This window comes from Ascaphus truei, chromosome 1, assembly GCF_040206685.1.
Source record: "Ascaphus truei isolate aAscTru1 chromosome 1, aAscTru1.hap1, whole genome shotgun sequence".
Taxonomy (NCBI): Eukaryota; Metazoa; Chordata; class Amphibia; order Anura; family Ascaphidae; genus Ascaphus; species Ascaphus truei.
This window is the reverse complement of record NC_134483.1, coordinates 471,298,849-471,322,844: the sequence shown is the minus strand read 5'-3', so window position 1 is coordinate 471,322,844 and position 23,996 is coordinate 471,298,849. Positions and strand designations below refer to the sequence as shown.

The window sequence follows — 23,996 nt, the reverse complement described above, 5'->3', positions numbered from 1 at the left end:
ACACTTTACAGGCCATTGATTTCAAATAAACCACAAATGTTCCCAGCACTCAAACGGAAAGAACAGATAGTAAATGGATCAGCCAAAAGTAAGTATTTAATGGTACACGAATGATGCATAAAAAATGGTCAAACAAAGACCAAAAAAGAAAGCACTATGTGCTAGGGCAGGGACAAGGACAGGGAAGGGGAAAAGGGAGAGGGGAGAGGGAAAGAAAAGGGAAAACACGGGGAGTTAAAAGTCCAGGGCAAGGGGAGCAACATCACGTTTCGGGGTATAGAAACCCCTTCTACAGGCCCGTTCCCAGGTAGACCGTAGTCACCTGGTACTTCCCTAAACCCTGCAACAATGTCCGTGGGAGACACAGTGACACGCGATCACTGAATATCCCAACAGAATGAAGGTAGGCTGTGAGGCACAAGACTCAGACCAACTAACCCTAAGTGAGTAACAGGGAAACTGGATGATAAGGGTCTGAACCTAAAAGGTATACATCAACACTATAAAGGCTATCTACTGTAAGTAGCAGTGGAATTAGCTGGCAAAGCAGGGTGCTAAAGGGTTAATGACCCACGCTGGAGAGCTTTGAGTCCAGTAAATGCAGGAAATGTCCAATGGCAAAAAAAAGGTCGTGGCAGCAAACTCCTCCTGGTGCAGGCAGCCCTCCTGGTGCTGTTGATGTATACCTTTTAGGGTCAGACCCTTATCATCCAGTTTCCCTGTTACTCACTTAGGGTTAGTTGGTCTGAGTCTTGTGCCTCACAGCCTACCTTCATTCTGTTGGGATATTCAGTGATAGCTTGTCACTGTGTCTCCCAGGGACATTGTTGCAGGGTTTAGGGAAGTACCAGGTGACTACGGTCTACCTGGGAAGGGGCCTGTAGAAGGGGTTTATATACCCCGAAACATGACGTTGCCCCCCGTGCCCTGGACTTTTAACTCCCCGTGTTTTCCCTGTTCTTTCCCTCTCCCCTCTCCCTTTTCCCCTTCCCTGTCCTTGTCCCTGCCCTAGCACATAGTTCTTTCTTTTTTTGGTCTTTGTTTGACCATTTTGTGCATCATTCGTGTACCATTAAATACTTACTTTTGGCTGATCCATTTACTATCTGTTCTTTCTGTTTGAGTGCTGGGAACATTTGTGGTGTATTGATTATTTGGGAGGAATCCCATCTTGCACCTATTATTTCACTTTATACAGAGTTTTGTGTGCTGTCTAATACTGTTTATTGATTTCAAATGATTCAATTCATTCAAATGGTTAAGCAACACTTAGTGATTGTGGTCCAAAGTGACAAAAATAAGATATAGTGAAAAAAATTGAAGAATAGTTATATTGAGAGAGCAACACAAGTGTGATGCCTTTACATAGTTACATATCTGTTGTGATATACTGTATGAAAGTAAGAAATACTACTAGGTGTTTCTAATAATACTGTTTTTCGCTAATCAGTGTTTTCTGTAGATAATCCTTAGTTTGTATGGCAATTTTGAGATAACTACAAAATAATATTGATCATTAGCATTCAGTGATAACTACTTATTTGATTGAATAGTGGTTTCAATAAATAGTAGAACTGCAAAAGAGTCTGAGACCTATGGAGTTGCCACAACATAACCTCTAGCACTATATGGCAATAACTGAAACATTCTGGCACTGAAGTAGTATTTTTTTTTTTACAGATACCATTCTGATATTTGTCATATTAATTGCTATGGTCAAGGTATGTTCTGGTGTTAACACAGCAATTAACAGGGCTAAAATTGGACAACAAGGCATAAAGACAAAACTGTGTGACTGATGCTAATTGCTTGCTCCTAAAAATAAGTATATTGGCTCAACATTTATAAAACAAATAAATGATGCAACTTGTAACCGTTTTAAGACCATTTGCAGTAAAGTAGAATGAAGACCTTGGAGAATTTTGCAAGGATACGATATTTTAAAAAATCTTTTCACAAAATAAATAGCATAAAAGCAAAACCCAACCAGTTAATTAACAGCAGTGAAAAAATAAGACTAAATTATAGACTCAAATGCAACAGATTCCGGTTTTGTACACTACACTTAGCTTTTCATTTTCCTGAAAGCTTAAATTTTTTAGTGTTTAGCCATTCTACTATCAAAAGCCTTTGCCCTATATTTTTTAAGTGCTTATTGAATGTCATGTGGGATGCTCCCATGCAGTACCTTATTCTTATAAATCTGAATATTTTGAAATGAAAATTTACAGCACACTACATAAAAAGTTTGTATTGTTTCTATTTTAGTAGTATCAATTATAAATACAAACAGCATATGAGCCATGAAAACTTTTAACAGTTGGAAACACGGCTTTTCTTAATTTAAAAGAGCTCTTGATAAAGGCTCTAGAGGGAAGCCGAAACGTTGAGTCAATGAGAATTTTTTTAGCAATTTTTTTGCCTGCCTATCTTTTTGTTATTTTTGCATTGTATCTTCTAAGTACTCAGAAAATAGCACATTCTCTAGCAGTCTGGACAATACCAGTTAAGCATATGCCCCAATTCCTTCACACGGTGTATGTATGTATGTATATATATATATATACAGTGTTCAACAATCCTATACATTTACACGCCCGGGGCGAGTGGATTTAACCTCCGGGCGAGTAAATATTGGCACAAGCAGCACACGTGTTTGTTTTTTTAAATTTCCCTGCTCGCGCTCAAATTTCCCTGCTCGCGCTGAAAAAAACCCAAAAAAACTCCCCCTACCTGACAGCTGATTGGTGCGCGCTCCCAGGCTTTGTGGGTGCGCGGCGAGGCTCTATATGAGCCCGCCCCCAACAAGCGCCCATTTTTTTCCCAAGGAGGACACAGTAAGTACTATTTGTGCCTTCCCCCTGTCCCCGCTTCCCCCCGTGTCAGCCCGGGAAATTGGAGCGGGGATGTCCCCTCAGGTCCCCGCTTCACCCCGATCCCCGTGTCAGCCCGCGGGGCCGGGAGATTGGAGCGGGAGGGGGGGGGGAGTGGTGGTGCTGGTCGCGGCCTTTCCTCTCTTCCGACCCCCCTTTGTGTGTAGAATGAGAGAGTGTGTGTGTGTATGTGTGTGTGTATATATGGGAGTGTGTGTGTGTGTGTGTGTGTGTGTGTGTGTGTGTGTGTGTGTGTGTGTGTGTGTGTGTGTGTAAATGGGGGAGTGTGTGTATATGGGTGTGTGTGTGTTTGTGTGTGTGTGTGTGTGTGTATGGGGGAGTGTATTTGTGTATGGGGGAGTGTGTGTGTGTGTGTATATGGGTGTGTGTGTGTGTGTGTGTGTGTGTGTGTGTGTGTGTGTGTGTGTGGGGGGGGGGGGGGAGTGTGTGTGTGTGTGTGAGTGTGTGTATATGGGGGAGTGTGTGTGTGTATGGTGGAGTGTGTGTGTGTGTGTGTGTGTGTGTATATGGGGGAGTGTGTGTGTGTATGGTGGAGTGTGTGTGTGTGTATGAGGGAGTGTGTGTGTGTATATGGGGGAGTGTGTGTGTGTATATGGGGGTGTGTGTGTATATGGGTGTGTGTGTGTGTGTATATGGGGGAGTGTGTGTGTGTGTGAGTGTATGGGGGAGTGTGTGTGTGTGTGTGTGTGTGTGTGTATATGGGGGAGTGTGTGTGTGTATGGTGGAGTGTGTGTGTGTGTGTATGAGGGAGTGTGTGTGTGTATATGGGGGAGTGTGTGTGTGTATATGGGGGTGTGTGTGTATATGGGTGTGTGTGTGTGTGTGTATATGGGGGAGTGTGTGTGTGTGTGTGAGTGTGTGTGTGTGTGTGTGTGTGTGTGTGTATATATGTGTGTGTGCAGGACACCAGATCAGTCACCCCCCCACCTAGTCAGTCAAAGTCACCCAGTCAGTCACCATCTCCCCACCCAGTTCCCCCCATCAGTCAGTCCCCCCTATCTCCTCCCTGTCTCTCTCCCCTCCCTGTCTCTCTCCCTCCCTGTCTCTCCCCCCTCCCTGTCTCTCCCCCTCCCTGTCTCTCCCCCCTCCCTGTCTCTCACCCACACTCTCTCTCTCTCACCCACACTCTCTCTCTCTCACCCACACTCTCTCTGTCTCTCACCCACACTCTCTCTGTCTCTCACCCACACTCTCTCTGTCTCTCACCCACACTCTCTCTGTCTCTCACCCACACTCTCTCTGTCTCTCACCCACACTCTCTCTGTCTCTCACCCACTCTCTCTGTCTCTCACCCACTCTCTCTCTCTCTGTCTCTCACCCACTCTCTCTCTGTGTCTCTCACCCACTCTCTCTCTCTGTCTTTCACCCACTCTCTCTCTGTCTCTCACCCACTCTCTCTCTCTGTCTCTCACCCACTCTCTCTCTCTCTCTGTCTCTCATCCACTCTCTCTCTCTGTCTCTCACCCACTCTCTCTCTCTCTGTCTCTCACCCACTCTCTCTCTCTCTGTCTCTAACCCACTCTCTCTCTCTCTCTGTCTCTCACCCACTCTCTCTCTCTGTCTGTCACCCACTCTCTCTCTCTGTCTCTCACCCACTCTCTCTCTCTGTCTCTCACACTCTCCCCCCTCCCTGTCTCTCACCCATACTCTCTCTCTCACCCACACTCTCTCTGTCTCTCACCCACACTCTCTCTGTCTCTCACCCACACTCTCTCTGTCTCTCACCCACACTCTCTCTGTCTCTCAGAGTGTATTTGTGTATGGGGGAGTGTGTGTGTGTGTGTATATGGGGGAGTGTGTGTGTGTGTGTGTGTGTGTGTGTGTGTGTGTGTGTGTGTGTGTGTGTGTGTGTGTGTGTGTGGGGGGGGGGGGGGGGGGGAGTGGGTGTGTGTGTGTGTATGGGGGAGTGTGTGTGTGTGTGTGTGTGTGTGTATGGTGGAGTGTGTGTGTGTGTGTGTATGAGGGAGTGTGTGTGTGTATATGGGGGAGTGTGTGTGTGTATATGGGGGGGTGTGTGTATATGGGTGGGTGTGTGTGTGTGTGTGTGGGTGTGTGTGTGTGTGTGTGTGTGTGTGTGTGTGTGTGTATATGGGGGAGTGTGTGTGTGTGTGAGTGTGTGTGTGTGTGTGTGTGTGTGTGTGCAGGACACCAGATCAGTCACCCCCCCACCTAGTCAGTCAAAGTCACCCAGTCAGTCACCATCTCCCCACCCAGTTCCCCCCATCAGTCAGTCCCCCCTATCTCCTCCCTGTCTCTCTCCCCTCCCTGTCTCTCTCCCTCCCTGTCTCTCCCCCCTCCCTGTCTCTCCCCCTCCCTGTCTCTCCCCCCTCCCTGTCTCTCACCCACACTCTCTCTCTCTCACCCACACTCTCTCTCTCTCACCCACACTCTCTCTGTCTCTCACCCACACTCTCTCTGTCTCTCACCCACACTCTCTCTGTCTCTCACCCACACTCTCTCTGTCTCTCACCCACACTCTCTCTGTCTCTCACCCACACTCTCTCTGTCTCTCACCCACTCTCTCTGTCTCTCACCCACTCTCTCTCTCTCTGTCTCTCACCCACTCTCTCTCTGTGTCTCTCACCCACTCTCTCTCTGTCTCTCACCCACTTTGTCTGTCTCTCACCCACTCTCTCTCTCTGTCTCTCACCCACTCTCTCTCTCTGTCTCTCACCCACTCTCTCTCTCTGTCTCTCACCCACTCTCTCTCTCTGTCTCTCACCCACTCTCTCTCTCTGTCTCTCCCACTCTCTCTCTCTGTCTCTCACCCACTCTCTTTCTCTGTCTCTCACCCACTCTCTCTCTCTGTCTCTCACCCACTCTCTCTCTGTCTCTCACCCACTCTCTCTCTCTGTCTCTCACCCACTCTCTCTCTCTGTCTTTCACCCACTCTCTCTCTCTGTCTCTCACCCACTCTCTCTCTCTGTCTCTCACCCACTCTCTCTCTCTCTCTGTCTCTCACCCACTCTCTCTCTGTCTCTCACCCACTCTCTCTCTCTGTCTCTCAACCACTCTCTCTCTCTGTCTCTCACCCACTCTCTCTCTCTGTCTCTCGCCCACTCTCTCTCTCTGTCTCACACTCTCGATCTGGATATCTTATTTACCCTGTATTTCTTAACTGTCCTATACTACACCGACATAATGTATACTGCTTTCTTCCAGATCTGACTCAAGCTTCACATGGAAGACATCGGAACCCCCCCTAACCCAGAAGACAGGTAGGGAACACCTCCCCTCCAATGTATAACATTGCGAGAATGCGGGTACCTGGACATTGAGGGACTGCGTATCAGGTAAAATCCCAGGCGGGATTGCTGCTTTAGATATTGTGAAGCGGGGATGTCCAGACACTGGTTAAGGGGTTCAGGAAACTAGTCACTCACATCTGGTTTTTATTTCTAGATCCAACATTTACTTACACACACACACACACACACACACGTAACAAGGACTAATTGTAGTATAATGTAATACAATAACTACATTTGTCAAAAACGAATGTTCTGACTAGGAATTTATTAAATGTATTTTATTTATATATATTTTATTTTAAAGCGGGGTTGGGGGCGGAACTAGGGTTGGGGGGTGGGACTATGGGTGGGGTTGGGGGCGGGACTAGGTGGCAAGTAGATTTTTTGGTTGGGCTAGTAGATTTTTGGGTGATTTGTCGAACACTATATATATATATATATATATATATATATATTAGAGAAAAGAGAAAAGAAGCGCCCGATCCTTGTGCAAAATCAGATGAACAAAGTTTTAATATCTCATGGACAAGACAAATGCACACTTACAATTTGTCTGATAAAATAAAGCATGTTATGGGACCTGCCCATGCACCAACTGAGGACTCCTCTGTCTCTTCTTTGTGTGTGAGTGTCAGTATTGGCTCCAAAAAGGATGTTGCTGTCAGCTGCTGTCTCCAGGGGAGTAATCCTTGGTGTTTGTGAGCACTCAATCTCCACATGCAGCCGCCATTTAGCCTTTCTTCTCACACTTGAAACCGGAAAAAAATCTTCAGGCAAGTCCTTGCCTTCTCACGCTGGTGCTGGGAGCTGCCCTGTCACTGTAGGCTCACTGCCAGATATCCCTACGCGTTTCTTCCGACTCTGCGGATTTCATCAGGGGATACTTTTATATTTGCATTTTTTAGTTAAGTCCCAGTGACACTCAGTGTCATTTTTACCCACAATAATTGGCAATATATTTTTTTTATTGCTTTTTTTTTATTTTTATATGTTATGCACACTTCTTTTTTTGTTTTTGTGTTTTTATCTAATAGTCACTTTTAGTTTTTCCTGCCAGAATACATTTAGTTATTTTCACACCACTGTATATTGGGCATATTTGCCTGGTGCAAATTCTTGCCACATCTATCAGGGCTGCAGCAATTTAGGTGTAGTGTGTGAAGGGCGCTGTCTATATTTTCTGTCACTTTATATATATATATATATATATATATATATATATATATATATATATATATATATATATATATATATATAATACAAACAAGGAAAATATAACATACTTTAATACAATACTATACTTAAAATGGAAACCTAAATATGCTCGCCTTACAATGAACCTATACCCTTAATCAATAATAGAGGAGGGAGCTTAAAGTTAAATTCAAATAATAACCCCAACTGCCGCTGGATCCCTTTTATATCTTACAAACGCTGACCACACTGACCAACCACCGAACATGCTCTGACCGTTCAAAGCCAACTGCAAACATAATAAAATCCACCAAACATTAAGCACCACCAGAGGGAGAAGTTAATATTCTGGAAGCCAGAGGGTCACGTGGTGATGACTTAGCTCAGATAGTGTCAACTCGCCCTCTTTTCCAAGCACGACAAGGTCTGTTTCTTTTCTTACTTTATTTTGGAGAAAGCAGGGAAAAACAGTCTCTTGTGTAGAGGTGTAGGTCTAAATATCTCTGTGTGTGCTTAGTAGTAAAGGGAGGTGAAAAGATAATCTTACAGTACCATTACAGGGGTTACAGCAAGGTACTCACGAGTCCAGTGGTGTGGTGGAAAGGAAATGGCAATGTATGCTGGGTAGTAAGATAGTCTGGGGACAGACCATCTGTGGGCAGAGCAGAGGGGGAGAAAGCAGACTAGCCCATTTGAGAGAAAGGCTGGGGCTGCTATGGCAACTCACAGGAGTGTCTGGGGGAGCTACAACATGTAGCAATAATGTTGCATCTCTAATACAGCAAGCTGCTGGGAGAGGGGAAATGGCACTGTATTTATCACACAAGCACTGTGTTTGTGTGCAGAACCAAACACATACAGCTGGCACTAATAAGCTGGCAAGCAGGGCTGCGAGGAAAGGGGGGGGGTGAAACAGAAGTGCAGACAGGGGTATTCCTGTTCCATGACAGTTAAGGAGGAGGCACAAGGTCAGGTCACTACCGAGGGGAAACATTTTGTTCTAACGCATGGCTCTGGTGGTCAGGATGAGGATGATGGGAGAAAGGACAGTGCAAGGAAGGGAAACCATTTCACTCCCAGTAAGAAGAGGCCCCCATCATCCTGAGTTTGGACATATTTTAATTTACTAGCCAAGGAAAGTATGCGGGGTTCAGCAGTTGTTCACTGCACTATATGTATTGCCACCATTCGAAGGACGAAGAAAGGGGAAACAGTGGTGTGATCATCTCCCTGTGTAACCAACTGAGCCTGTATCATAAAGGTACCTGGATATGCCATTGCCAGCAGTCTTGCTCTAGAAAGGGCAGAGGGTCACCACAAAGCTAGAGGGTAGCATATCAATGATTAGCATTTAGCCAATTTGCGATTCTGCATAAGGGCCCTATCATGTGTGCGATTGCATCAAATAAGTTGATGTATTGTAGTAGACAGAATTGTTTTACTTGTTTTTATAATTCCAGAGGGCCCTTTTCTCCTAAGCCTATGTTGCCCTCTGCGAAGAGCAGCCCCCAAAGCCTCATTATCCTCATCATCACTATTACTAACAAACATATTCATCATCATCAGATCATCATCACAATGGCCTTCACCACCTCCAAAGTCATATGATTTGAACAATTTCTTCTCTAAACTTTGCCAGAATCTTGTAAACATTACAGCATATAAAGGGTTATGTGACCTAACTTTAGGGTTATGTGACTTGCACGTTGACTTTTAACAATTAGAAAAAACAAATGTTTGCAACTTTTGATGATTTTCATGAAAGGGCAAACTTTGCCCATTTGTGATGACAGCGAACATGTTGCACATCTCTACTCACTATCTCTGGAAAGTGTTCCTATATGAAATTGTGTTCCTGTATGTTATATAGAATTATACAAAGTGTAAGAAACCATGCTAAATCGGAATCATAATAGGAAAAAGCCTTGCAATGGAAAGTAAGATACAATCTAAATTTTTCAAGTAAATTAACCCTTTGGGTGCCCTTTAGACAAAGCTGCTATGTCATCGGGTCGGGCACTCTAATGCAATCTATGTGTAAGTGGGATAAAGGACTCCTCCCCTTCCGTGATGTCATTCAGAGAAGGGATCAAATGATTGTGAGTGCTGCAGGGGCGGTGGCCCCTCTGACACTCAAGGAGTAATAGCAAAAGACTTGGAAAAGAGAATATCAGATGCGTTCAGTGTGAGATGGATAAGCAAATTATTGGTGATATGGAGAAGGCAGAGGTATTAAACAAGTTCTTTGTTTCTGGAAGGAGGAAGTAAGTAGAAATATAGATCAAGACAATGCAGTTGATTTCTTATTTGCAAAAGTTTTTAACATTGGTGACCGGCAGAAGATTAGTGGAATATGGACTGAGAACTGGTTAAAGGATAGACAACAGGCAGTTGTCAAAAATCTAACATGCAGTATTCATTTTGGGCAAGACTTGTACTATGCCACATCTTTTTAACTTATTACAAATCTGAATGTAGGCATAGTGAGCAAAAGGAGAGAAGCACATGCTCCCATAGTGCAATCAAACTTTATTACAAAATATTAAAATGATCCTTGTGCATATAATGCACTAGAAAGCATTGCGCAAAATGTAGATTAAAAAAAACATATAAAAAACAACATTCCGGCGATAACAGCTAATGAAATGCGCCCTTACTCTGTGTTGCTAGTTCAAAGGCATTCACTGGTAGTTCTTTTCAAATCGTCCCCAGTGGTTTCTCGGCAACCCGGCATCTCACAGATGTTTCTCTAGATGCTCTCACAGTAGCACCTTCAATTTCCATGACAGTGGGGCGTGTCGACATCGGCTGCGTAATGATTGTCCCAATGTGTTACATTGCCAAGCAACTTCCTCAGGGGGTGTTTGTCATAGAGAGGGTAAGTCCTTATATAGTCAGAGGTTCCATCGATACAAGTGAACAGGTGATCATGTCACGAAAAGATTGGCTTTTCCATAACACCAGAGAGAAAATAACTATTACCTGTACAAGTTGAAATGCACTTTCTCACAACCCAGGGGGAGCATGTGGGAAAAAAACAACAAAGAAAACACACTAAGTGCAGACAATAAAGTACAATGGTGAAGCTTGAATTCAAACTTGGCTCCTATGTGCAGCCTACTCACAGGATGTTAGTAGGATAAGGGCAGTGACAGGATAGGTGGAATCTGATGGGTCTTTCTGGACACAGACAGGAAGCAACTCGGGCTCAAAGGTCAGGTGCAAAGGTACATGGAGAAATAAAGAAAAACCTCCATGGTGCAGATCAATGATACAAAAGGTTATTTTATGGAATGCTAAAAATGTGCACTTACAATTTTGAAATACAATATAAATGTTTGTCACTAAAAGTGAATAGGAGTGTAAGTGATGGTTGCCGCAGCTCACCGCACCGCCGACGCCTCGAAGTTCCTGCACAACAGGCTTTCTGTGGTCCCCTCTCCACCGTAATGTGTGGGGATCACCTCCAGCAGTTTCTCCGGCGCGATACGTCACTTCCGTTGTGCACGATCAGCTCAGTCGCGTCACTTCCGGTACGGCTCGAGATTGACAGCTTGCAGCACCAATCCTCTCACTTCCTGGGCGGGTCCACTCTCAGGAAGTGAGAGGATTGGTGCTGCACGCTGTCAATCTCGAGCCGTACCGGAAGTGACGCGACGGAGCTGATCGTGCACACCGGAAGTGACGTATCGCGCCGGAGAAACTGCTGGAGGTGATCCCCACACATTACGGTGGAGAGGGGACCACAGAAAGCCTGTTGTGCAGGAACTTCGAGGCGTCGGCGGTGCGGTGAGCTGCGGCAACCATCACTTACACTCCTATTCACTTTTAGTGACAAACGTTTATATTGTATTTCAAAATTGTAAGTGCACATTTTTAGCATTCCATAAAATAACCTTTTGTATCATTGATCTGCACCATTCAGGTTTTTCTTTATTTCTCCATGTACCTTTGCACCTGACCTCTGAGCCCGAGTTGCTTCCTGTCTGTGTCCAGAAAGACCCATCAGATTCCACCCATCCTGTCACTGCCCTTATCCTACTAACATCCTGTGAGTAGGCTGCACATAGGAGCCAAGTTTGAATTCATGCTTCACCATTGTACTTTATTGTCTGCACTTAGTGTGTTTTCTTTGTTGTTTTTTTCCCACATGCTCCCCCTGGGTTGTGAGAAAGTGTATCGATCATCTGGGACCAGCCAAGACAGTCCCTTCCAGAGGGTTTGAGCAGGGGGTTACAACTTTTATTATATATTTCTTATAGTTGCACTATTTATAGTCACCTTAAGGTTTAACACTATTATATGTGTATTATTTACTCACTTAATTATTAGTGAACACTAGTATCGTATTCGCGCCTGTTTTTTCACCATCACTTTGTCACAAGTTGAAATGCAGACTTTAAAATGGCAATACACTACACAACTGATGAATGAAATAAAACATATTATATATGTGTACACAACAGTATCAAAATATCAGTTACAGAAAAAAATGAGAGACTAAGTAAAGACATACTATATAAATAAAGAGAATATATATATATATATATATATATATATATATATATATATATATATATATATATATATATATATATATATATATATATATAGTGAATAAGGAGACACATCTGAAATATATACAGTTTCACATACAGTACATTATATCAAAACATATATACTGTATCAAAAATATTAGAGACACAAATTAAGATTCTAAACACTGGAATGTTGTTGTTTGTTTGTTTTAATCTACATTTTGATCAATGCTTTTTTTAAAATAAAATTGTTCTTTATTTTAATTTTCTGTTAAAAAGGTAAGGGTTGGGGTACAGAATGAAAAGAGGATATTGTGTTACTTTAGTGCATTACAGGCACAATGATCATTTTGATCTGTTCTAATAAAATTTGATCACACTCTGGGAGCACGAGCTTCTTTTCTTTGTTATTAGACTCCGGTTTTGGATATGGTTACTGTCCAGTGAAGCAGCACCTAACCCAGCGATCGAATCTGGTGACCCAGTCTGATGCGAACACTCTGTCCATCAGGATTCTAATCACCCACCAGTTGTCTAGAAATCATCTGTTTGTAATATACACTCTTTATTATCATTTCGATTGATTGGAATAACTTTCATCTGTATGCTGACATACAGTTACCATCAACTCCCCAACTGAAGTACTTTTGGAGAGACTGTTTTCTATGGCTTTGATTCACTTTCTAATCACTTTTTGGACTAATTTCATTCCATTTTATATTGGTCACAAAAAATTCACAAACAATTATCATTATTTTGATATATTTCACATTTCTAGCACACTCACATTGTTTATACCTATAAAGATATAGCATATTTATTTGGTAGAGATTATTTTCTTGGCACTCTATATATATATTGGTTTGGGTAGATAGCACTGATTGTTTTCCTTTTCCTTTATAGTGAACAAAAGCCCTTATTTTATCTGGTCCAATTCTGCCCATCTGGCATTATCGCACGGAAAGCCCCATTTATGTCAATTGGGCTTTCCGTGAGATACCATCCGATTTGGGGCATCAGGACTTATAAAATAAGGGCACCAGTCTCCATCTTTGCTGATAATACTACATTATGTACAGTGTAAAATCACAGCATAATGTAATTTCTCTACGAACGGATTTTGATAACGATGGAAGATTTGACAGGTAAGTGGCAGATAAGCTTTATTATAGATAAATGTACAGTAAGGTTATTCATTTGGTAAGCATGCTGCCTACAAACTAAATGGAACATTTTTAGGTCAATCATAATGGAGAAACATTTATAAGTGGTTGTAGACAGCAGTAAAGATATGCACATTGTTTGCTGAAGGTCACGAATCAAGCCAAATGTGCATGCCTTGCCAATTGAATTCATTAAGCATTAAAAGTCAGTGTGCAACCTCATGTGGCCCTTTATAAACTGCTATTTACAAAAAATTTAGCAAATTGGCATATGTAGTCTATTTCTGGTGAGATTCTGTACAAATTGGCAAAATTAATCAACTTTCATGCAATGTGAAAACTCAAATTTTCAGAAAAATCCACAACACATTTTACAAAATAAATTTGAAGATTACCAACAGGATTACCACTAGTTCAATGTCAGGCAGTAGTTGCAAATGCCACCAGCATGTTATTATGCATTAAAAATGATAATGGTGGAAGGAAAAAGTGAATACAGATATACATGTAGCCAGATATGCTGTCCTTGTGCCCGTGGAGAAAAATGCGGTCCAACAAGGCTTGCAGCCTAGAAGGATTAATACTGTGGGGTTCCATGCTTTTGAATGGGACCCGTACCATTAATCCTTCGCTTGATGGGCCATCCTGCAGGGAGAGAATAAGGCTACTCACCTTGAGCCACCTCTGCCTTCTGTTTAGATCTGTGTCACCGATCGCTGAAGGTAAGCAGGGCTGTATTTACCTGGATGCCCTTATATGAGGCTCTACATCAATAGGAGGAGGCTAAATTGTCATATCCGGACAGCTACATCATTAAGGGCACTGAACAGTGTACCCTTGATGCTGTAAATGACCAACTATTGCCATATAGCCTCCCCCTCATGATGTAAAGCCCCATATAAGGGCATCTACAGTACATCATCCAGAGGGAAGGAAATACAGCCTTCACTCTTACCTTCAGCGAGTGGGGACATGGAACAAGATGGCAGAAGCGGTTACAGACAAAGACCAGACACGGATGCACAGCTCATCTGAAAGGTGAGTAGCGGTATTCTCTCCATACAGATGACTCAAAACGATTAACGTTGTGGGGTCACATTCAGCAGCATGGAACCAACAGTGTTAATCCTTCTGGGCAGCTTACTGAGAGCTGCAAGATCTATAGCCGCACTGCAGCTGCACCGGCACAGTAAAAATCGTGGCACCGAAGACAGTAAAAATCGGTCTACATCTGTATTTGTGCACTTTGTTTAGTAAGACAACACCTTGTATATAGAGTACATTCTTAAGCACCTCACCATGAAAAATACATTATGGAACTGGAAAAAGTACATAAAAGAGGCACCAAATTAATACAGTAGAGTAAGGAAAGTCTGACTTACAAGAGACTATACAAAAATTGGGTTTGGTTACATTAGAAATGCAGAATCTAAGGAGTATATCCTCAGAAGGTCGCTATTTTTTTTAAAGTTTACGTTATCTCATTTTAATGTATCCATATCCATAACACATATTCCCAAAGCTGCTTAACGCTACAGTATGTTGTTCAGCCATTTTCCTTAAAATTAAGGGAACCTTAAATTGTAACGGATCATAGGCGTCTTCAAATGCAAATTCTATGGTAATGAGCACTTTATTTATGAACAGAGATCCTTACATCTGTTACTGTTAAGGTTATGCTAATAACGTAACCATATTTAACGCCTACTGAAAGCTGCCCTTACTCACCTCTAAACCCTGAGGAACATTGAGTTATTTCTACAAATAGCCTACAAGGGAAAAGGGAAAATCCTAAATGGTACCCATATGAATGTACTGAGTGTAGGAATTAACCCTTTCATAATATGTTATACTAACAAATATATAGTGGAACATATAAATGGCTGAAACACAGTAACAAATTTATATATTTTGTTTTTTTTACGGGATTAACTATAATATGTTGTTTAATGATGAAAGAAAATGTTGGATATGTTTATTTGACCTACTATTGTATATATAATTTATGGTATAAAGTAGGAATTTAACAGAATGAATCTACAGTACATATGAGAAAATGATTTTCAAAGAGACAGAAGTAACCAAAATAATATTTAATTACACAGTTCAGGCACTATGTAAAAATAATGTAACATATAATATTCAACAAACATAACTATATACTGTACATTACAGAAAATGAGCAATATATAATCATATTTACAATGTACACCTGGTGTGGTTGAGAAAGAGGTATTGGACAATATGTCCATGCACTCCTGCACTGCCCCAGGTCAGGACACTGAGAGATCCTGGTAATTGGGCAATGCTGGTAGTTACAACTGTGGTGCAAAGTAAGGGATTATTTACTGTAAAGGCAGTGCAAATGTAGAATTTACAACCCATGCATATAGCAGAGACAGTTGAGATCTATAAAAAAAAAAGTTCAATATAGGTATATAAGGCTTTGCAGAATATACTGACAGTTAACATATAGGAGATTATGTATCACGGCAAATCTGGAACAAAATTGGTGCAAATTACATCGCTTTCATCCTGTGTTTGTTTGCGTCGATTTATTAGGGTCTTTGCTACAAGTTTTGTGCCCCAAAAATTAGCCAGGTCTGAAGTTGCATAAAGATTTTTAGCTAACAATTTTCAGCACATGTAGAAAACAATTTATTACATTTGACACAAACGCAAGCAAAAGATTGAGCAATTTGCACTTTCTTTACACTGACACACCTCCCTCATAAGAACATTTACATTGAAATCTGATTGTCAGTACTGGAGAAGAAAATTGACAAATGTTTCACTGGGGTTTTTGGAATTGATCCTCAGAAAGTCACTATTTTTTTTTTAAATTTATCTCAATTTAATATGTCCATATCCGTAACACATATCTCCAAAGGTGCTTAGCGCAATGAAATCCTGGCATTTTCCTTAAAGATAACAAATCCTTAAATTTTAATGGACCTTAGGCCTACTCATATGCAAATCATAGGGTAATGAGCAGTTTATCTGACAACGGAAATCCACAGACCACAGTTGATGTTAGAGCATGCTGATAAGGCTACGATATTTTGCACCTTCCAAAGGCTGCCCTTACTCACATTCAGACCATGATTATCAATACTTATTTATTGGAGTAGCCTAAAAGCAATGTCATGAGTATAGAATTCGACCCTTTCATTACAAAAGTAAAATGTCATACAAAGATATATATTATGGATCATATAAATGTCTGCATAAAGTGATTTGTTTATGTGAATTCATAAGGTACATTATTTAAATAATGACTATAAACTGTGGGTGTGCAATCATTTATATACCTCAACAATATTAATTAATATTTAATTAAAATCAATGTACAATTAAAAGAAATTAACGATGAATGGCCTTCATTTATTTTAATTGTACGTTGATATAAATTAAATAATAATTTATATTGTTGAAGTATGTATTGCACATCTCTACTTTATAGAGTCATTACTACATTACAGTATATATCATATACAGGCATACCCCGCATTAACGTACGCAATGGGACCGGAGCATGTATGTAAAGCGAAAATGTACTTAAAGTGAAGCATTAACTTTTTTCCACTTATCGATGCATGTACTGTAATGCAATCGTCATATACGTGTATAACTGATGTAAATAATGCATTTGTAACAGCCTCTATAGCTTCCCCGCTTGCGCACAGCTTCGGTACAGATAGGGATCCGGTATTGCTGTTCAGGACGTGCTGACAGGCGCATGCGCGAGCTGCCATTTGCCTATTGGGCGATATGTCCTTACTCGCGAGTGTACTTAAAGTGAGTGTCCTTAAACCGGGGTATGCCTGTAATTAAGTGAAAAGTTAATAAGTATAAAAATTATCAATTTCTAATATTAAAACAAGATTAGCTTTTGGTATCGCACATAAAAAAGTTTGTGTTAAGTGCTACCTTAATAACACGCCTTAAAGTTTGACCATTGCGCATGTGCAGTGTATTGGGAAACGTAGGTAGCGAAACAATGGTGGTTTTGCTAACAGACTTTATTTATGCATGTGATTAGCTTAGAGGATCCCAGTTAAATGAAGGAACAATAATGTCTGTTACCTAATTCGGTAACATAACGTTATTTGTCCACATTTAGCGCACTTCTGAGGATCTATCCGTTTGTCTTTCTCAGGATCAATATACCGTAACTATAAATAATGGATGAGTATCTATAAAAACTAAAAGAAGATGAATTTGCTGGACATACAGTACCTATAGTAGGTTTTTTTTACTAGAGTATGCAAAGTCTAGCATAACACTGCAACATTTTGCAAGTTAAAGCTGTATTAAAGCAATCATAACGTTACAATCATCCAAAGCAAAGTATTTAAAAAATATTCTCTTAGATTTAATTGGGCAATTGGGCTTATTCATTAACTTGCGAGAATGGCATTACTGGGTTAAAATGAACAATTTTGCATGGATCCAATTTAATTTTTTCATTATTATAAATAGTAGAACACAAGTGGAAAGCAGTGTCATAAGAGCCACATTACTAAGCAGTGCTATGTCATAAGACACCTTATGGCCCCTTCATTTGAGTTACTATACACAGTAACACCGATTTATGGAAAATATGGGCTTAAATAAATCTCTCACTGGCAGAAGTGCCTACAGTACTATGCTTTGACAGCAAAGGTGTAAAGTTTAAATATCTACACACAAGCATGCATATTTAGCTGTGATACTGTTCTGATTAATTTACTCATTCAGATCTCTGCTTTCAGCAAAAGGGCTGCAAATAGTTATGCTCTGTATATTTATATAGACTACAATTCTATAATAAACTGAGTTTTTGCAACAGGATGTTTATTTCGCATGCTTTCTTGTTTATATGCAAACCGTTGTGCATTGTTGTGCTGTGACGGGTGCAATAGCGTCTGCTACATCTGCAGATATGCTGATGTTCTACAAATCTTAACACAAACTGGGATGGCATTAGTGGCTCTTGTCAAAGATAGATTACTATTCACTAAAAAATATATATATATATATATATACACCTAAAAAGACTTTAACCATCTACTATTTAGCTGTACATTAGAGAACAATGGAGAAAAACACGTTATAGTAAATCTATATAATGAATACAGCTGATAATAATAGTTACCTGCAAGATTATCCTTGTTATGTAAAACATTGATGCCAAACCTATTTTTACCATGGTACTAATTCTTAATGGAGATACTTGTTTAATGTAATGCATTTCTTAGTACAGTATATGATTTTTATGTTAGCACTGAAAACCCGGGAAACAAATTTCAGTAGATAAGATGGAAATAGCCTCTTATACCCATATCCAGTCAAACAAAATAATGTATCACAGTTCATGATATTTTTGAAAGGTTTTAATAAAAGGACTTAATGACAAGAAACCTTTCTGGGAAAAATAAAATATTGTTTTTGCCACAGGAGAAATAATGGTGCACTCACCAAACAGTGTATTTAATGATGCCATGTGTCTTATTTTTCCTTACGATAATAAAAAGGAAATGGAGCAAATGTAAAATAATGGATATTAAAGCAGTATATGTAAACTGATACCTAAGGAATGATTCATCCAAGCAAACACAAAAAACCAATGCATTTTGAAAGCACCCATTAATATATATGAAAATATAAAGCAGTAAAAAAAATCAAAATCACAATTATATTGAAATAGTAAACATAATATAAGCAACAACTTTGAGATAAAACTGGTTCAAATGAAGCAGTTTGGTGCATACTAAGCAACACAATACTATGTATTAACCTGACACAGCTACACAAGGATAATCCAAAGCAATGGTTTGTAAAGTCTTCTGACACTAATAGTAACGGAGGTTTTTTTTGGTTTTGTGATTCTGAAAAAATGTATTGAAACTGTAGGTACCAAATACCAAACTTGTCAAAATAGAAGCAGTGAAAAAATATGAACATCCAGCTGCAATGAACAGATCTACTTGTCATAATGCATGATGTTACATAAAAGGAAATATCAGGGACATTTGCAGTTCGAAAAAAATACAAGTCTTGTGTTAAGATAAGTATAGACAATAATGGTTACTTCAGTACAATTTTTTTTTTTTAATATGCCACGATTGTTAAGGCAAATAAAAATTAGATCCCAGAAACCCCTAATTTTTACGTTAATATCGGAAAGCCTTTTCTGTTTTTTTTTTAAAGAAAGAACTTAAAATTGAAAGCAATTTGGTAAAGCACAGGCAACAACTGCAGTAGAGTTAAACTGTAGTGACCTCCATGGTACTAAACCAGATGCTCCATATCATGTTACATAAAACATACTTTATACTTCTTACTCTGTATCAGACTCATCACATCCTTTACGTGTTATATTATTACATGCTTGTATTACCCATAAGTATTTTACATTCTTAGCAGAAAAATATTGATGTCAATTAATCTTATTACAGTTGTATTATTCATTAAAGTAAACATATAAAAATTACCTCCTAATCCAGGCCTTAAACGATTATCATACCCATCTAACAGTCTGTCTAAAATTCGTGTAAAGATGGTAATATTATTCTTTGCGTCGTCATCCAGCGAGTCTGCCAGCACTGGCCTAGACAGGAACAATATGTGTTAAATATATATTGTGATTAAATATTATTGTATACGTTGTTTATCAGCAAAAAGCAATTAAATGAACTAGTAGAATCTTTAAAACAGGATGTAAAATAGGTGACTTTGATGAGAGGTATCACCAAGGAATGCTACTAATACCAAAACTTAAAAATGCCTTACTGATTAATTCTATTCATAAATAATAATTATGCTTATTCTTTTGAGGCACTTATTGATAAAGAATCCTTAAACTATTCCTATAATCAGGTATGGTTGTGGTGCTGGTGCAAATTCTGGTGAATAAGAGCAAGTGTAACAATAATAAACATACCCACTACAAATATAACAGAAAATAACAATAAAGACACTTTATTATAAGAAAAGTTTTTAGTTTCGCATAGGCCCTTTCTATTAGACGGCATACTGTATCTACTGTAGGTAGATACAGAAAACATAGTACAGTATTCAAAAACACATGATGAACTTTGTATCATTTGAAATGCCTACAGTATCTAGTGTGAATATACATGAACATAAAACATATAGTGACATCAAATATTATATACTTACTGTATGTGATAAATAATGACGAAAAACTGGAAAAACAATGTATCTCTAGGCGCTTCAATTGGCCTCAAATAAATCACACGTTTCAAAGAAGTGAAGGGTATGTATTTAGCTTTTATGCAGGAGATCTTTTGTTTGATTTGTGTCTGGGGTTTTTTGTAGCTTTTTGTAGTCCCTACTGTTTTCAGCTGTCAGTACATAGCGCTTAGGCGAGCTTAAATAGCTGTGTCCTAACCATCAGCTACTCAGAACAACTATAGATTTGATTAAAGTTCTATTACATGTATATTACTTTATCAAAATTAAATTAATCACTATAATATTGTGCTATATATACATTCAATTACTCACACTTATGTTTAACCGTCTATACTTAAATTTATATAGATGTCGTCTATGCAGATATTTCTTTAATGTGTTGCTACAACTATCAATGCTATGTATATCAGAGAACTGTACAATGTAAAGATTGATTAGAGAAATAAAACGACAATTAATTATTTGGGTTACTTTCCAAAATGTTACAGTGGAGAGATTATGTTATTTTAAAGAAACAAAAACTGATATTTATGTGCAGAATACAAACTAGACCTAATTACATTGTTATATATTCACATCATCAGATGTATTTTAAGCACCTATTATTAAATGCAGTAATCATGAAACTAAATGCAGTTGCTGTTGCATTAGCCCTATTGTATAACAGATGTATAAAACATCACAATAAATATATGTTGCAGAAAAAAAGAACACCAGCTATGCATTTATACTGCCAGTATAAAACACTAAACAATAAGAGACAAAGTTGCCTAATAAACCAACCACTGTCTTATTGTATTAAAGATGCCAGCGCTGTATAATATCTCCATCTAGAGGTTAACAGAACATATACTGTAGTCTCTGCCGTTCCTGTGCATGTTAACAAAAGGGACAAGACTATTCTCCACAAATTGCAACATCACTTTATATTGTGCATGTCAATCCTCAATCACTAAGCGCTTTGTATTGTTATATTATGATGCTAATTTGCACAGTGCAACAATGAATATTCCAAACTGCTTATAAGTGATATCAAGTCATATATCTGGCCTACTTTTTTAGTACTTTTCGGAATGCATTGTATATAAATTAAGCCGTGCACTATATGGTCTGTGGCTGTCAGTTAGCTGACTTTGCTTGTTGCTTTTAAATGTTTTACTGTACACAACATCTAACACATGCTGTCACTCATAATAGATTTAGATATACTAGGAAATATGTTGCAAAAATGCCCACTAACGTCTGTGGCAAGTGTTTCATGACTTTATATTAAGAGATGTTACTGTATAATATGCTGCCACTGCTGAGGTCACGGTCACTGATCTCTATCTAATTTACAATACAGTACCATTAATGTTAACACAGAAAGTGGGCATTGATGAAAACGTGCGCAGCAACAAAGCATAGACCCTGAAAAAAAATAGCAGTAAATCAAACAGGGGAAAACTAAAGGCTTTAACTTGGACAAACATGTAGAAACATCACCTCACCTTGATGACTCCCACATCACGAGACTGAGAAACAATATTATCTTCGCGGTACGAAATAGCAGGTTTGTTTCCATACTTGCTTTCAGTACTTCTTAAAATCTGAGACAAAAAAAAATGTGCATTACAGAGAAGCACTCGGAAGACAAATCATCAGGCAACCAGCATGAATGCCACTTACTGTATAGTACAGTATATAACTGCATGCAGTGTCCATGGGGACAGTAGTAATGTCTGTATGCAATGTAATACTTATGCAATTTTGCTCCACAATACCAGGTTGACAGTGAACAATCGGGTCCTTGCGAAACATTGAAAGCGATCTCAGAGTGCACATGTGTTTTTCCTATGTATACAACTAAACCACATGCGGGATCAAAGGAACTGACAATCAAAGGCAAAAACAATCATAAAACCACCAAGTAAGAGCGTGGCTATACTTGGCAACATGTACGGAGTAAACCCAGTCAGATATTGTTGCACAATAAACATAAAAGTACAATAAAACATACAAATCAACTAGCCATCCCCATTCGTAGCTCGTGAATCAGATGGAAAAGAAGCTCGGGTTTTGTCACATCCGTAATTGGCAAGTTGGTTGAAATCCCCCTAGACACAACATGGGAGGGAAATGCAGCAGGAGGAGAAAGGAAGATCTCCATGGCAAAGCTTTTGTTTTTCTCTCTACCTGGAGTTAATGAAAAGCGCTGCGGATGGAGAGGTGTTCCCCGCGCTGACCCTGCAGAGGATGCTGGAGATGCTAGAGTTGCAGGTGCGGAGAAGCTGCAGCACCAAGCTCGCTGAGCAGCTGATCCTGGCTGCTTGGAACAGAGGAGGAGGAGGAGGAGGAGGAGGAGGCGGGTCCCGGGCGGAGACGAGCCTCTGGGGCGCGCTTTCAGATGCTGCTGCTGATGCCTTGCACGCGCTGTAGTGAGACGTGCACGCGCGGCGCGTTGGGAGTCCTCCTTTTACTGCTATTATATCCAGTGTGCTGAGATATTGAGCGGAGAGTAGAGAGGAGGAGACGCCCCTCAATGGTGCAACATTTGTGGTCAGCGTTGCTGGTTGCAGGGCAATATTAATTAATTCATGAATTGCTGCAGCTAGGGTGTGATTGCATATGAATGTGGCAACGTCCTGATCGGTGCCTCTCTCTCAATACAGATCCAGTATCTGCAGAGGTAGAAAGCCGGGGCGCCTGCGCGGTCATAGAGTCGTGCAGCAGTATCTCTGTAACCCTAGACACATTGTTACGATGCTGCACCCCGGGGTCCTGCCTAGCACCCCTTCTGCGTGCGGAAATATACAGCCAGGTTGTTTGTACCAGATACCCCAAAGCACGATTGCTAGACCAGTTTTTTCTCACTGACAAAACTGCTTTGCTTCATCTAGTAACACCCCCCCCCCGCCACCCCACCGTTTGCTGCACGTTATCTCCTTTTAAAGTCCCAATTGTATCTCAATTCAATATTCAACCCTCCTCTGGCAGCGATGGGTTAACTTCCATCCAATGTCTTCTTTTTTTTTTTAGAACTTTTACAGGTCTTTATTTTTGCCTTTTCAACCATATTGAACCGTATAATGCAGAGTATATATTAACCAAGTAATTACACGCTGCAAGAGAAAGCAAGGACATCATTTGGACGTGTTCCCCACAACAAGGATGAGAGTTGACCGCCCGCTTATGAGGCTTAGTTGCTCTTGATATCACTGACGATTTACTGGGTATCAATGTGATGGATATTTTTGCTCCTTTCCTTGTGTGAATCAACTCAGTAGCAGTGGAGTGACACATGCAGTACGTACACAGTACAGTACATGCCTGTGCTAGTTCAATCGTATTAGATGAATAGGGAGATATAGGAGCACAGTGTCATCTTGTGGAATATAGACAGGTGCCTGGCAGTAGTGGGAGGCTCAGGAGCTCTTCTCTTCTGAGCTTGTTGTCTTTGTTTTCGACGCCGCGTTGCTAATTCCCAGCAATTTCCTTTCTTCTTCCTCTTTTAAAATGATCCTCACTCCTTGCAATGTATGTCATATGTATGTGGTAATTATCTATTATCCTAAGTTGCCAATCGAAGGGAAAAAAAAAAAAAAAAACATTCAAGTATTATAGAATTATTCCATTAGTAGAGATGTGCGATTCTTTAGAGGAAGTTCATTAACCCCAGAAATCTGAATCAACAAACAAATGGGAAGAGGGAACCCTAAAACAATAAAAACTCAAACTGGTGTGTATACCCACATAACCATCTTCCATATGGAAATG

The 23,996-nt window shown here is 40.0% G+C and overlaps 1 protein-coding gene across 1 annotated transcript in view; it reads right to left on the bottom strand.

Annotated features, from left to right (window-relative positions):
• Nucleotides 1-22,573, bottom strand: part of GABRA2 (gamma-aminobutyric acid type A receptor subunit alpha2) — a 205,197-nt gene extending 182,624 nt beyond the window's left edge. The window contains exons 1-3 of the mRNA XM_075567017.1: nucleotides 22,416-22,573; nucleotides 21,731-21,829; nucleotides 19,517-19,632 (exon numbers count right to left, since the gene is read on the bottom strand). Of these exons, the coding sequence (XP_075423132.1) occupies nucleotides 19,517-19,632; nucleotides 21,731-21,804 (190 nt within the window). The 5' untranslated portion in view covers nucleotides 21,805-21,829; nucleotides 22,416-22,573. The remainder of the gene's footprint in view (nucleotides 1-19,516; nucleotides 19,633-21,730; nucleotides 21,830-22,415) is intronic.
• Between the last annotated feature and the right edge of the window lie 1,423 nt (nucleotides 22,574-23,996).